Source organism: Halyomorpha halys, unplaced genomic scaffold, assembly GCF_000696795.3.
Source record: "Halyomorpha halys isolate HHAL.00 unplaced genomic scaffold, Hhal_1.1 Scaffold910.1, whole genome shotgun sequence".
Taxonomy (NCBI): domain Eukaryota; kingdom Metazoa; phylum Arthropoda; class Insecta; order Hemiptera; family Pentatomidae; genus Halyomorpha; species Halyomorpha halys.
In genome coordinates this window covers 43,024-55,875 of record NW_027106583.1, presented here as the reverse complement: position 1 = coordinate 55,875, position 12,852 = coordinate 43,024, and the positions used below count along the sequence as shown (strand labels likewise).

Here is a 12,852-nt window from a genome sequence, read left to right as displayed (position 1 = left end):
TTTGAGCTAGGTTGCCCAAGTATACAAGCATACTTGCAGACTTTTTTTAGGTAGGCTGCCTAACTACTCACGCATACTTGCAGACCGTTTTTGAGGTAGGCTGCCCAAGTATACAAGCATACTTGCAGACCATTTTTGAGTTTGGCTGCCTAACTACACACGCATACTTGCAGACCGTTTTTGAGCTAGGCTGCCCAAGTATACTAGCATACTTGCAGACCGTTTTTGAGCTAGGCTGCCCAAGTACACACGCATTCGTGCAGACCGTTTAGCGAAACTTGTTCTCAGAGGATCTCAAAACGTCTATTTTCATCGAAAACGGGAATTAGAAACATTTTTACGATCAATATATTACGTGTATAGATATGCTAAAGAAAAAAATTGATTTAGTGAATATTTTGATTATTGTGACGTTTAGGTTGTTGCTTTTTATGTTTTTTTTCGTGTCGGTGAAGAATATTTTTTTGACTCATTGCGTTTTATTAATATTCAATATTCATGTTACAAAAACATCTTTCTAATTGAGTATTGATATTATAGTTCTTAACTTATTGATTGGTTTATAACAGCTTAACTGTTTTTGTTATTATATATTACTTGCTTTTGGAAAATATAAAAATAAAATAAAGTAATACTTACCATAAGAACAACAATCATTTACTTATTTTTTAAAATTTAATAATAATATTTATATCAGTTTCTCTATTAATCTTATTATTAACCAACAAAAAACAAAATACCAAATTCATTAGATAATATATTATTTATTTATCATTGCAACACAAAATAAATATAAAAATCGGTTATAAATTTCTTTATTTGGTTATAGACTTGGTGTTAAGAAATATTACTCTTCCTTTTTCTATTCAATTATGACGCTGAGTATTTTACTTTTTTAAACCAAAATTCTCCCCTTGACGTAAATTGTACGTTTCGCATTCGTAAAGTATCCTAGAAAGTATATTATATACCCCATTTATAAACATAAACAAAAATCAATATTAGTAGTATGAAATTCTTAATCAAAATGACTCATAGTTTATCAATTAAACGATTGTTTATTATCTAATAATATAAAATATAATAAAAGCTTATAAATTATTTAAGGGTTAGTAATACGAAATGTGAAGACTTAAGTTGGTTTTAATAAGTTATTCCAAATCTTATTAAATTAAGATTTATTAATAACATAAATGTTGCAGTTTTGTTTATGCAAAATAAACCTAAGTGAATTAGTCAGTCTAGGAAACTTGGAAATGGAATAGTCTAAAATGCAATAACTGTTTCATTTTCCATAAATTTATTGTAAAGAAAAACATGATATTTTTTATTTTGTACAATAGCAGTGATTTTAATTTTTATTAATCAATTAATTTTATTATAGAGAATTAATGTGATCTGTCGCAAATTAAGGACTTTAAGTATTAGTGTTCAAATATTCAGTTATATACCGAATACAAATTATATACAGAAGTAGAATGAAAAAAAAAGGAGAACACAAAATGTAAATAATAACCATGGTAATCACTAAACTAAAATTAAAAAATTAAAATAATAATAATAATAGTAAAAAAGTATATAAATAAAAGATAATACTATCTTGATTTGTATAAATAAAAATATGAATCTACATCGTAAGTATAATAAAATAGAATCAATTACATAATACAAAGAAAATAAAAACACATTTGCACTTATATACAAATATTTACATAGTGCCTGGAAAACTTTGAGCCAAACTTTGCCATCCCCTTGTGGAAGGCATAGCAGGGCTTCAAGAGATCCCAGCGCTTCTCTCCCAGCCCCATCACTGGTTTCTCTTAAATTAGCTATAATATATTGAACAGCTGTTTGAAATTGAGAGCTTTGTGTGTCTATTAGAATCGATTACTGTATGTAATCCATGTAGATATACACATTAACTGGGGCACTACTTTGTATAACATGGCCAACTCATATTAACTATTTAGAACAATTATACTACTTTACTCACCACATGTATGAATCCTATGATCTTGGTACCAGTCTCGAGGCTGCAGCCGCAGCAACTCTTCTCGACGACGGGTACCTTGAAGGCCATCCTGAACTTGAAGATCTGAGATGGAACTGTGTTGAATTACAACTGAAGACAGACTGTGGATATTTGACCTATCACCCTTGGCGCTGAGTAACGATAACTCCAGATAGTCCTATCGAATTCTGATATTATCGATGTTATGCTAATATTTGTGTTTGATGTTAAAATCACTAATTATTTATTTTTATGTTAATTTTAGTCATTATAATTATTAAATATATTATTATAAAAAGATATAATAATAATGTAAAAAAATTTTTAGAGACGAGTTGAGATTGTTAAAAATTGAATTCCATGGAATTCTGTTGGCCGGGAACTTATTAATTCTCTTGATCTATGCAGCGAAATTGAGACAAGTGCAAAACTAATATCAAGTTTTAATTTTTCTAATTTTTGTTCTGAAAAAATTAACATCTATTATAATAATATTATATTATAACTAGTATTTTGTAGGTATTGTTAGAATATTATTGAGACCAGTTTATTAGTTCACAATACATTCTTCTGGTTCACAATCCATGAGTAAATAAATTCAAATAAAAAAATTTTTTTTTTTTTTGGAAAGTGCTAGAATATCCTTGAGAAAAAGTCGATTTATATATTGGCGCCGAAGTATGCTGCCTGGTCAGGCAATAGACTTAAACTTTTCTTTATTAATTTATTGTAATTTACAACTGTACAAAAAAATACAATCAGTAAATTTGTGGTATGTTTAAAACACTTGAAAATCTTGGGAAGGAACCACCCAATGATGGTATTTCAAATATTAATTTAAATTAGAAGGTCTCTTGGCCATCTTATTTTCAGATGCCTCGGAGGATGATCAGTGATTGTTAAGGATGAGAGAGAACTAATGGGTTAGGAAGAGTAAGGAGTTTGGAATTATAAGACGCATATCTATTTCGGGCCAAATCTGCAACGAAACGGATGTTAAGGTCTTTGTGGATGGTTTTATTTGTGACGTAATAAGGAGCAGCAAGGATTTTGGATTTTAAGGATTGGATACGAGAGGCATTTGATGGTTTGGTAGAGCCCCAGAGCTCATGTCCAAATTGGTATGATTATCATAGTATATAATAATTTTTTGTATTGAATGGAAAGTATTTGTGTTTGTCAAGTAGATGTTGGAGCAATCGAATTCTACGAGCAGACTTAATCTTGAAAAGGATCAATACGTGACGCAAGTAGTTTTGCGCTACGTCGGCTGCTGAATTTTAAGCGGAAAGAAGATAAACAAGTGGGTCAATTTAGATAGATTTTGTATCCTTACGATAAGCACATATGTTTAATAGTTACATTGTCATCTTAATTTTTTTAGAAAAAGAATGGGACTAAGAATTATCAGAATTCGCAAGCCACCGACCGAAATAGGTATTAAAACCAATGATTATCCTGCAATCCAAATCTAGGAAGTACATTTAATAATTATAGGGGCTTAAATAGAATCAGCATTCACTGTGCATTAGTGATCTAACGTTTATTATGAGAGTATTCTGAGGATTGGTGTTTGAGACGGTGGTATAGGAAATACATTCATAATAAACCAGGCAGCAGAATGTCCGTATGCAGAATGTAGCTCCGATAGTCTCGATTTTTACTTTCTCTTACCTATCTATGAAATACATTAATAAATTAAGGTCATCGTGATTGTGAAAATTTCCAGTTTTCGAAGGAAATTCACCATTTGAGGTCACCTGAGTCCAAATAACCAAGTCTTGCAAAATGGTCCATTCGTGTGTCTGTGAACAGTCTAGCTCATAAAAAAAGTAAGAAACTAAAATTACATATTTAAGAGTTATTTAAGCCTGGAGCTTATTTTATTTTATTTTTTTTCAGTAATGTCGACTAACTAGAAGTGGCACTTTGCTGATTAGATATTTCATATTTTCCGATTCTCTCTAAAACAGCACTAACGATTTTGAATATACTCTGCATTCCAATGTACGATTAAGCGTTCTTTAATATCAAGTACGCCTCATCCTCATTGTAATAGTCTGACAGGGCTTAAATGCGGATTTTTCTAAAAATATTTCTCCAAAGTAACTTTAATTTTTTTTAAATTTGAAATAATTAATTATCTCACATTTTTATTTGTAATGAAAACTTGTTACGTATAAGCCATGAAAGGATTTGATAATTAATGTAAGGAGATAAGAAGACAAATATTTTTTTTAGGATGTAAACACATTTCCGGAAATAAGAGTTGTAATAAAGACTTTTTAAATACCGTTTAAAAACCAAAGATCTTTGAAAAAATAATAGGTAAGATATAAAACCGTAGAAAATGGTGGAGAACGATGAAAAGTGTATAATGTAAACATGGGTTTGACGTTAAAGTGGCTTGTACATGCCCATTGTTAGTCAGTTGAATCTTTTCTTGTAACCATGGTAATGAAATAGTTTTATAATTTAATTTAACCTATATATAGTTGAGCCTTTCAGTTGACAAGATGACTGACTCCTGAAAACATTCAAAAGTATTTTCAATATTGATTCTATAATAATTTAGCATTAAATTAATACTTCAGAGCAGGATATAAATTTATTAAGCTGTTACAGGTTCGTCATACTTTTGCAAGGAGAAATGTTATTAAAAGTACTTTTCAACACTAAATAGGTTGGTGAGTGAAAGTTATGTGATGCGCACTTCGCACCAAATTTTTTCATTTGTTTTAATAAAAGCAACTTATTTTTATATATTTTTGAACAATATCATACCTCTTATGTAATTTAATTATAATTAGTTTTAGTTTTTAGGACATTATATTCTTTGTCAACGCCTCAATTAAATCATATTTGGTTGGAAAAGTTACTGTTTTATACTCTAATCTTAGTAGAGGCCCACTATATCTACAGTACCAAAATATTTGAATCCCGGAACTGTTTTATTCAGTATGATTGTTTTCGTTATTTTACAATAGTACTGTAGATCCACAGAACGACTTTAAACGAAAAAAGATATAAGACTGAAACTGAATTAAAATAAAAAATAATAAGGAGACTGAATAAATTACTTCTATTAAATCTTCACTTTCTAGAATGACAAATAAATTAATTACACATATATAAAAAGAAAAAAAATTAAACTGAAATTCTTTCATTTTAATGTATTATAACTTGTTAACTATGTTTAAGAAAGAAGATGTACATAAATAAATTTATAAATGTATTCTTAAAATGATTAAATTCTTGGTTGAAATGTTGCGCACTCTTCAATGAATTAGGGCACGCCTGCCTCAAACCAAACCTGGCAGTTGGGTGTGGGTGCTGACCGCTTTACTTAAATTCATTACCGTTGATTGATACCATTTCTCATCATGTTAACATTTGTTACAACGAATGTAAGACTTTTCATGGATAGTATTGTATACTTTGTATTTTGTAGTATTGGTTTTATTGTAAGATGGATATAATAACTTTCTAATTTTTATTGTTTAAATCTATATTTCTCAAAGCCATTGCAGTATTTGCACTTCACACTTCTCTGGGTGTAAAGAGTAAACCTTTATTATAAATACACAATGAATCACTTAAGAAATCGATTAGATTGGTGTGAAACTGTCGAGAACTGTATTACTTTGTGTTAATCATCATTCACCATCGGATAAGTTATTGTGTTGTAAGGAATTTAATATAATTATTTTCGCCATAACTTTTCCAGTGTATTTCCATTTATAAATTTCATCAAAAATGTTGAATGATGAACTTATCATTCTTGATCTTTTGAGGCACCAATAAGAAAAAGGTGCTTAGAAAGCAAGGGAAGAAATTTGTTGAAGAAGTTTCGTATGGAAATTGAAAATATAGTACATTATACCTCTGCAACATTTTGGTTTTGCGATTCTATTTCGGGAACTACAGCCTTTAATAAGGTAAACAAGATTGACCTTCAAATTTGGATGAATCTGAATTTCTAGAGTCTTATAGTGAGGATCAATTTGTGACAACTCGAGGATTAATGTCCAAAGAGTGGTATTTAATTGTTATGGTAAACAGCCATTTAAAAAAGCGGAATGTACGACCCAAGTTACAGAAAAAAATATCTGAAATGGAGGGATAATAACGCCCTTTATTACTGATTTTTCCTATTCCAATTTTCTTGCAGCCGTGAAGTTACAATCTCTGACTATAAACATTTCCGATGATCGCCAACTTTTTTTTTATAATAAATGATTTCAGAAACAACAAGAATTATCAAATATCAATACGAGGTGGATAAGCTCTTAGGAGTTGGGCTAGTCTTTAAAGTTAGTTCCAACCTAGAGGGTCCAAAATATTTATCATAATTGAGTTAGTGTCCATTCAGTGTGAGCAAAAGTCTATTTTGGGGGTTTCGGTTTTCTAGCACACTCCGGTCATATTTTTTTGGTTTTGGGCATTTCCACGCAGTTGAGTGTTGAAATTTGATAATCCAACTTGTATCTTTTGTGTTTTCAACCTTTCACTTCTCCACCATCATTTTGTCCATGGATTAATGCATTAATCAAATAATTAAATCAATATTCATTGATGATCATCAATCATCTATTTTCCAAAAAAAAATAATTAAAAAAAATAGAGATGACCTTAGTGAAGGATCTATGTTAGTCATACTTTGTTAATAGTTTACTTCACAGCCTGAATTATATATTCCACCACTTCTACACTACATTTGAAAGTTTCTCATTCCCCATAACCCGATGATATTCCCAGTGCTGACATCCCCGATTTCATTCAGTCCTTAAAAGCCATTACATAACAGGCCTAAAAGCTAGTGCTTCAATTTAATTTTAGAACAAACATAAAATAAACCCCAGACATTTTTATTACCGCGCTGATTACTTTCGATTAGTTTAGCAGGAGCCCCCTAGATTCACCAGGCCTAGGAGCCCCTACATGACTTAATCTGGCCTAGAGTATTACTCTTGTCCTTGATATGGTGTTAATGTGGTCCTCGAGTATTGGATCTATACAACCTTGGGACTGAATTAATGTGAATTGAGAATTGCTATAGTAACGCAGTCTTCTAAGCGAGCTTGCAACGAGAGGAAAAAAAGAAAAACGATATGACTCAAGGTACTACAATCAGTATGATAATAAATAGATAAATAAATCAATTAAATAACTCAAAGAATGGAATGAATGTTACTAATATATTTTTAATTTACATTTTGAAAATAACTAATATAACTGAAATAGCTAAAAAACAAACATGTTAGTAATCATTTAAATAATTTAAATTTTGATTTTTCTTTATGTATGTATCTATATTGAAATTTAGAACTGTACATAATAATACATCCAGTTAATCCGATGTAAGATCATAATGGCATGATATGGGCATCTAGAGAAACTACCCATTGGTAGCAATAATAATTTTGAATTCGTATTTTTTTATTAAAGTGGATAAGAGGATTATAAATATATTCATGAAATTAAACACGGTTGTTTTGGAAAAATAAAATGATATTTTGAAACGGTTTTTATAAGCCATTAAAAACTATGATAGATTACTCGAAAGTATTACACGATGATACTCGTAAACAATACCAATTTGAAATTTTATTGTCGGAAAATGTTATGGATAAACGATTTAAGCTTTACACATGAGAAAGAAAAAAAAAATTTTTTTGCAAATACCTCCGCGAAAAGTCTACCAGCCACCATTATAAAAGATACAGTTTGTCTACGTAAAAGAAATAACAAATATAAAAGTAGCTGGAATAGGTTTTAATTCACTCCAGTTATTACTGAACAACTTTGACTGCCTGTTTCCTGTTTATATTTGTTTTATTTATGTAATGAAACTATATTTATCTTCCGAACCATGACTTAATTAATCAATAAAGTTTCATTTGAATTAATTTAGAAGAAAGAAGAGTTTCTATAAATAGATGACGACAAAGACAGAACAATTATAAAATAAATTTGTACAAAAGTAAAACTTCCTTGTATCTTAGCCTGATGAGAACGTAAAATTAATACTTGTTTTTATATTCTTTATACTAATTTTAATTGAGTTTCACAATATCGGACGGTTTTAAAACTTTTTGAATTATTTATATATGATGAATTATTATATTCACTTCTCTTTTAATTAACTCTTTCTATGATTAGATCTAATAATTACTTGGAAACAAAAAGGTAAAAGCATTGACAGATGGAAACGTAGGGGCGCGGTTGACGGGATACCCCCTAAAAAGAAAAATTATATATATTCGGAATAATTTTACATTTTTTCCTAAGCAAAATAACATTTATTTCATTATGACATTTGTAATTATTTTGTATTTTTAATTGACCCGGACAATTTTCTCGATTTTGCAAGCAGTTATATATCGATAGACAAAGATACACCGAGGTTTGGATTCCATTTGAAGCAGTTGGATTTCTGTCTTCATAGGTCGTAGCTAAAGAAGTTAAATTAAATATAAAGTCTTATATTAATTAAATATAGAGAATTTATTTTATTATTTTTTCGCCCCCTCTAAACACAATTTCTGGACCTGTCCACTGATATAGGAGGAATATTTATTTTTTACTTTGTTATACATGTTCCTGAATCATGCAAAAATACTACTAATATAAAAAAAATGTATTTTTTATTGCTATAATTTTGATTAAAATCTCACTTTTTTTTACCTTCCAATCAATTATCTTGTATTACTCCTTTTGGAAACAAAGAGACCTTCTATAACTCATGATGTTGAGACAAATCTTCTTCCCGCCAATTATTTACTTGCCTAAATCGTTCGTGACTATATACATCTCTGTCTAGGCTCCTACACAGTCCAAGGGGGCATCAGTAATGTACGGTGAGCTTCATATCATATTACTATTTTACTAATAAAAATTCTAATAATAATTCCTCAAATTATTATTATTGAAATCATTATTTTTTGACAATCGCACTTATTCAACTTGGATTTCTTATATGCTTATTAAACAATGTTGTTGGAGCATATAGGGTGGTAGGGTAGACATTGGAACTAAAAATTGGTCAAAAATCAATTTATTAATTGTTTTTTTTTTTATAATAAAAAATCGGACATAAATGTTGCCGAAATAATAAAAATAACTTTCAAATGCATACAGAGCGATGTTACGAAACAAAAACAAAAAAAAAATGCTAAAATAATATAAACAATTTTATTTTTTCACTTGATAATTTCAAATTTTGTTTATTAAAAGTAACTACTGCAGATTATTATACGATATAATATTGTCTAAATTAACTATATCGAATTATAATATACCAGTAAATAAGGAAAAAATTAAATATATGGGGTAATTTTTCATTTTCCATCCAGTTCAGTTGAAAGAACTGACATTCAGCAATCCAACAGGTGGGGTAATGTCAATCCTTTGGATGATATGCAGAGGTATAGTGAACAATGGACAGCGGAGAAAAAGAATCCTTGAAATAAATCACGTTCAAAAATTTTTTTATTTCTTTGGCGAATGGCATTTAAGGGTTTTAGACGATGCTAAAAAACAATATGATTTCCTTTTTTCTAAAAAAAAAAAAAAATGTAGGCCTACTTGAAACCTCTTTTGATTTTTACAATTTTTTGTGAATATTAAATCGCTTAATCGAATTTGAAATATTTTCTTCTATTTTTCAGAAAGAAACAAATCAATTGATAAATAATAACCTCGAAAAAGAAATATGTAAACTTTCTGAGTTATGCGCCAATAAAGTTTAATTTGTTCATTACTTTTTTCTAGTGGATAAATCCAAAATTTCAATATGCAAGAATCTTGTCAGGACGAAACCGACTATTTAGAAAAAAGAGTGTAAATCGGTTAAGAACTTTAGAGAAAAAAGATCTTAGATAAGGAACAAACGAACATTGTAGTTTCATTTATATCAGTTTCTATGTTTTTATTGCTCATTTATGTAATAGAAATCACCTATTTATGCTTTGTTTTAATCACATAAAAATTCCATCCAAACCCAATGTTTAAAAAAACAACTTTTTATTAACCTATGTCCTTTTAAATTATTACAAATATATATACAAAAAAAATTCCAGCTAAGAGATTAACAAAAATAAAAAATATGTATAAATACAGTAGGTGGAACATTATTAGTAATAATAAACAACTAAAAATTAACAGGAACGATCAGAATCATCACACTAGTACATTTTTACTAATTAAAAATAATAATCTAATAAAAATCATGGTACGTAATCACTTTGCCGACGTTATATAATCTTATAAAAACTAATTGATAATAATAGGAAGTAATTTAAAAATATCAATTTTAATTCGGTAGCAGGTTGTTAAAATGTACAGTGGTGATTAAATGAAAAAGAATTCTATAATTGATTAAAGGTTTTTAAAAGAATTGATTGGCTCGAGACAAGTGGAGTCAAGGAAAATGAGATCGTGCACCTATATTTTTAGTTTTAATATTTTACATGCGTTACTGGAACCTTGAAACCTCAATTTTAAGTAATAAAATAAACATCAATTTTGAATTTTATTTTAAAAATTGGTATAGAAATATGAATATAATAAACATTTCAATTTATATTTCACTGATGTTAATAAAAAATTATTACAGTAATCAGGAAAATAGTCACTGTCAATAGTATAAATTTCTTAATTTTTTTTTTTCCATCTCGTGAGCTAATGAAAGCACTTCAATGACTTGTGGCTTGTTCTTTCGTATGTATCAATGAATTAGATCTCTGAGTTCAAAATTAAATAATTAATTAAATTACTTTTTTTTTCTCAAATTTTCCCGCGTATGATCGTTCTAGGCACGGAGTCACTCGGTGTTGCAAACTGGTTCTAGAAACCCTGATGAAGGCGTGAAATGATGCCCGAAACGTTTGCACTAATAACTAAGTTTTTATTCATTTGTGTTCTTCACTGATCGTACCCCCAATCGTTTTCTCCTCATTCAAAATGAATAACATTTACCAAGGGTTCTTATTCTTTTTTTTTTTTAAATTCTATTGGGCAATAAGTAATAGTGATAACTGATCACATTCATACTAAACCTAAAAAATAAAATAAGAATACAAATAAATAAATAAATGAAAAAAGGATTTATAAAAAATAAACAAAATCTACCTTTAAATATATATAGAGATAAGGATAAATAAAATGAACATAATAAAATTATATGGTAGATGAATAGAAAAAAATAGACTAGAAATAGGGTAGAGTAGGGATTTTCTCTTTGAGATTTTCTTATTCTAAAAAAAATGAAATAAAAATAATTATTTAATACAATGACATTTCAGTAAGCATAAATTCTTTTAATTCCTCATTCATCAATATATACCTGTACTGAGGAGCTTACCGGATATGTTATAACTTTAATAATAATTTAAATTATTTTGTTAAATAATAATAATTTTTCTATTCGACAGTATAAATTTGGTTGAGTAAAGTGAATATTTTGAATTTCGATTACGCTTCAGTCCACCGTAAGATGTATTCCAAAACCAGTGTAGTTCATTTCCAAAATTTTTATTTATTGTTTGTAGTAGGTTATCATGAGATGAAAGGATTTATTCCCAAAGCTTTCGAATTAGGTGTGGTTCAACTGACTTTGCAAGAAGACCTTCCACTTTATAATTATCTATTGTAAAAACAGATAAAGAAAAAAATTAATATTAACAATTGGAAAATGGACTCGCTGGCTTTGGAATGCCTCAAATAATATTTAATAAAATTGTGATAATTAACATTGTTTTTTTTTTTAATTCATCAAAACAAGAAAACAAATGCTTGATGCTGAGAAATCACATTGATAATTAAATGATAAGACTGATCTGTAACCTGATAACTTGATTACAATGTCAATAATCTTTTAATTTTTTTTAATTTGATTTTATATCATCTCCAACATGAGTGAGCGACAGCTCAGCCTATGATAATAAGCCTTAGATAGTACATATTTGTGATATTTTAACTTTTAAAATATCTTATTGAAGTAAATCTTTTAAGCATCACCTTTTCAATCGCCTTCGGGTATTTTCTGCTTTGGTCATGTTTATAATAATCCGTCTGTTTCCGTTTGATCTGTCATGACTCATCTCGGTGAACAAATGATGAGCTAATGATATGTAGCTAATCTGACTACTTTATTTTTAACTCGTCTTTAAAAAGTTTAACTCGTGCTTAAAATTGTCTTAATGAAAATAGACCAAAAAACAAAACAAAAATTGATCAGAGATTTATCATAGTAAATTAATTTAAATTCTTGGAATATTTAAGTAGTCAAATTACAATCTTCAAACAGTACTTTGTTTTTTGGATTACTCAGAACTTTAGGATTTAAGCTAATTTTTCGATTCAATTGTCTGACGACGGGAGACTTCGGCGGGGGAAACGCGGTTTCAATGAAACATTTTTTTTTGTGATACTAACTCGAAACATATTGGACATTTGTGCAAGGGTTCTAGCCAATACAAAAAAAAACTTCTGGCCTAGGGGACGATAAACAAAATGGTGCGGTGCGCTTATCTTAACTTATCTTGGTAACTTTCATTTACCACCCTACGTACGGCCTACAGTATTGTGTAGATAGATAGGCTCCAGTGGAAATTATAGCTGTTTTTGAAAAAAATAAAATTAAAGATCAAGAAATTCGAAAATAATGAAGAAACAAGAAGATTAGTAGTTGATGAATTATGCAGTAGATTGTAGGAAGATAGACCGCGTATGTGTCAATAAAGGTACAAATAGTAAAAAAAAACGAAATTTATCTTCTTAGGAGTAGTAGTTTTCATGATACCAGGGCATTCAAAAAGTCCTGTCGTTTTTCGTTTGTT

At 28.9% G+C, this 12,852-nt stretch overlaps 2 protein-coding genes across 8 annotated transcripts in view; one reads left to right on the top strand and one right to left on the bottom strand.

The window, feature by feature from the left end:
- The window catches only part of LOC106687057 (uncharacterized), a 20,939-nt gene extending 18,792 nt beyond the window's left edge, over positions 1-2,147 (bottom strand). For both annotated transcript variants that reach the window (XM_014430731.2, XM_014430732.2), the window contains exon 1: positions 1,994-2,147. In XM_014430731.2, the coding sequence (XP_014286217.1) occupies positions 1,994-2,080 (87 nt within the window). In that variant the 5' untranslated portion in view covers positions 2,081-2,147. The remainder of the gene's footprint in view (positions 1-1,993) is intronic.
- LOC106687052 (uncharacterized) overlaps positions 1-12,852 on the top strand; it is a 34,550-nt gene that overhangs the window by 4,560 nt on the left and 17,138 nt on the right. Inside the window, exon 1 of one of the 6 annotated variants that reach the window (XM_067044958.1) lies at positions 3,396-3,448. The exons of 1 other annotated variant lie outside the window; for it this stretch is intronic. In XM_067044958.1, coding sequence (XP_066901059.1) covers positions 3,403-3,448 — 46 coding nt within the window. In that variant the 5' untranslated portion in view covers positions 3,396-3,402. Of the gene's footprint in view, positions 1-3,395; positions 3,449-6,997; positions 7,133-8,832; positions 8,872-12,852 lie in introns of those variants that run through there. 4 more of the 6 variants (XM_067044959.1, XM_067044961.1, XM_067044960.1 and 1 more) reach the window with 4 other exon arrangements.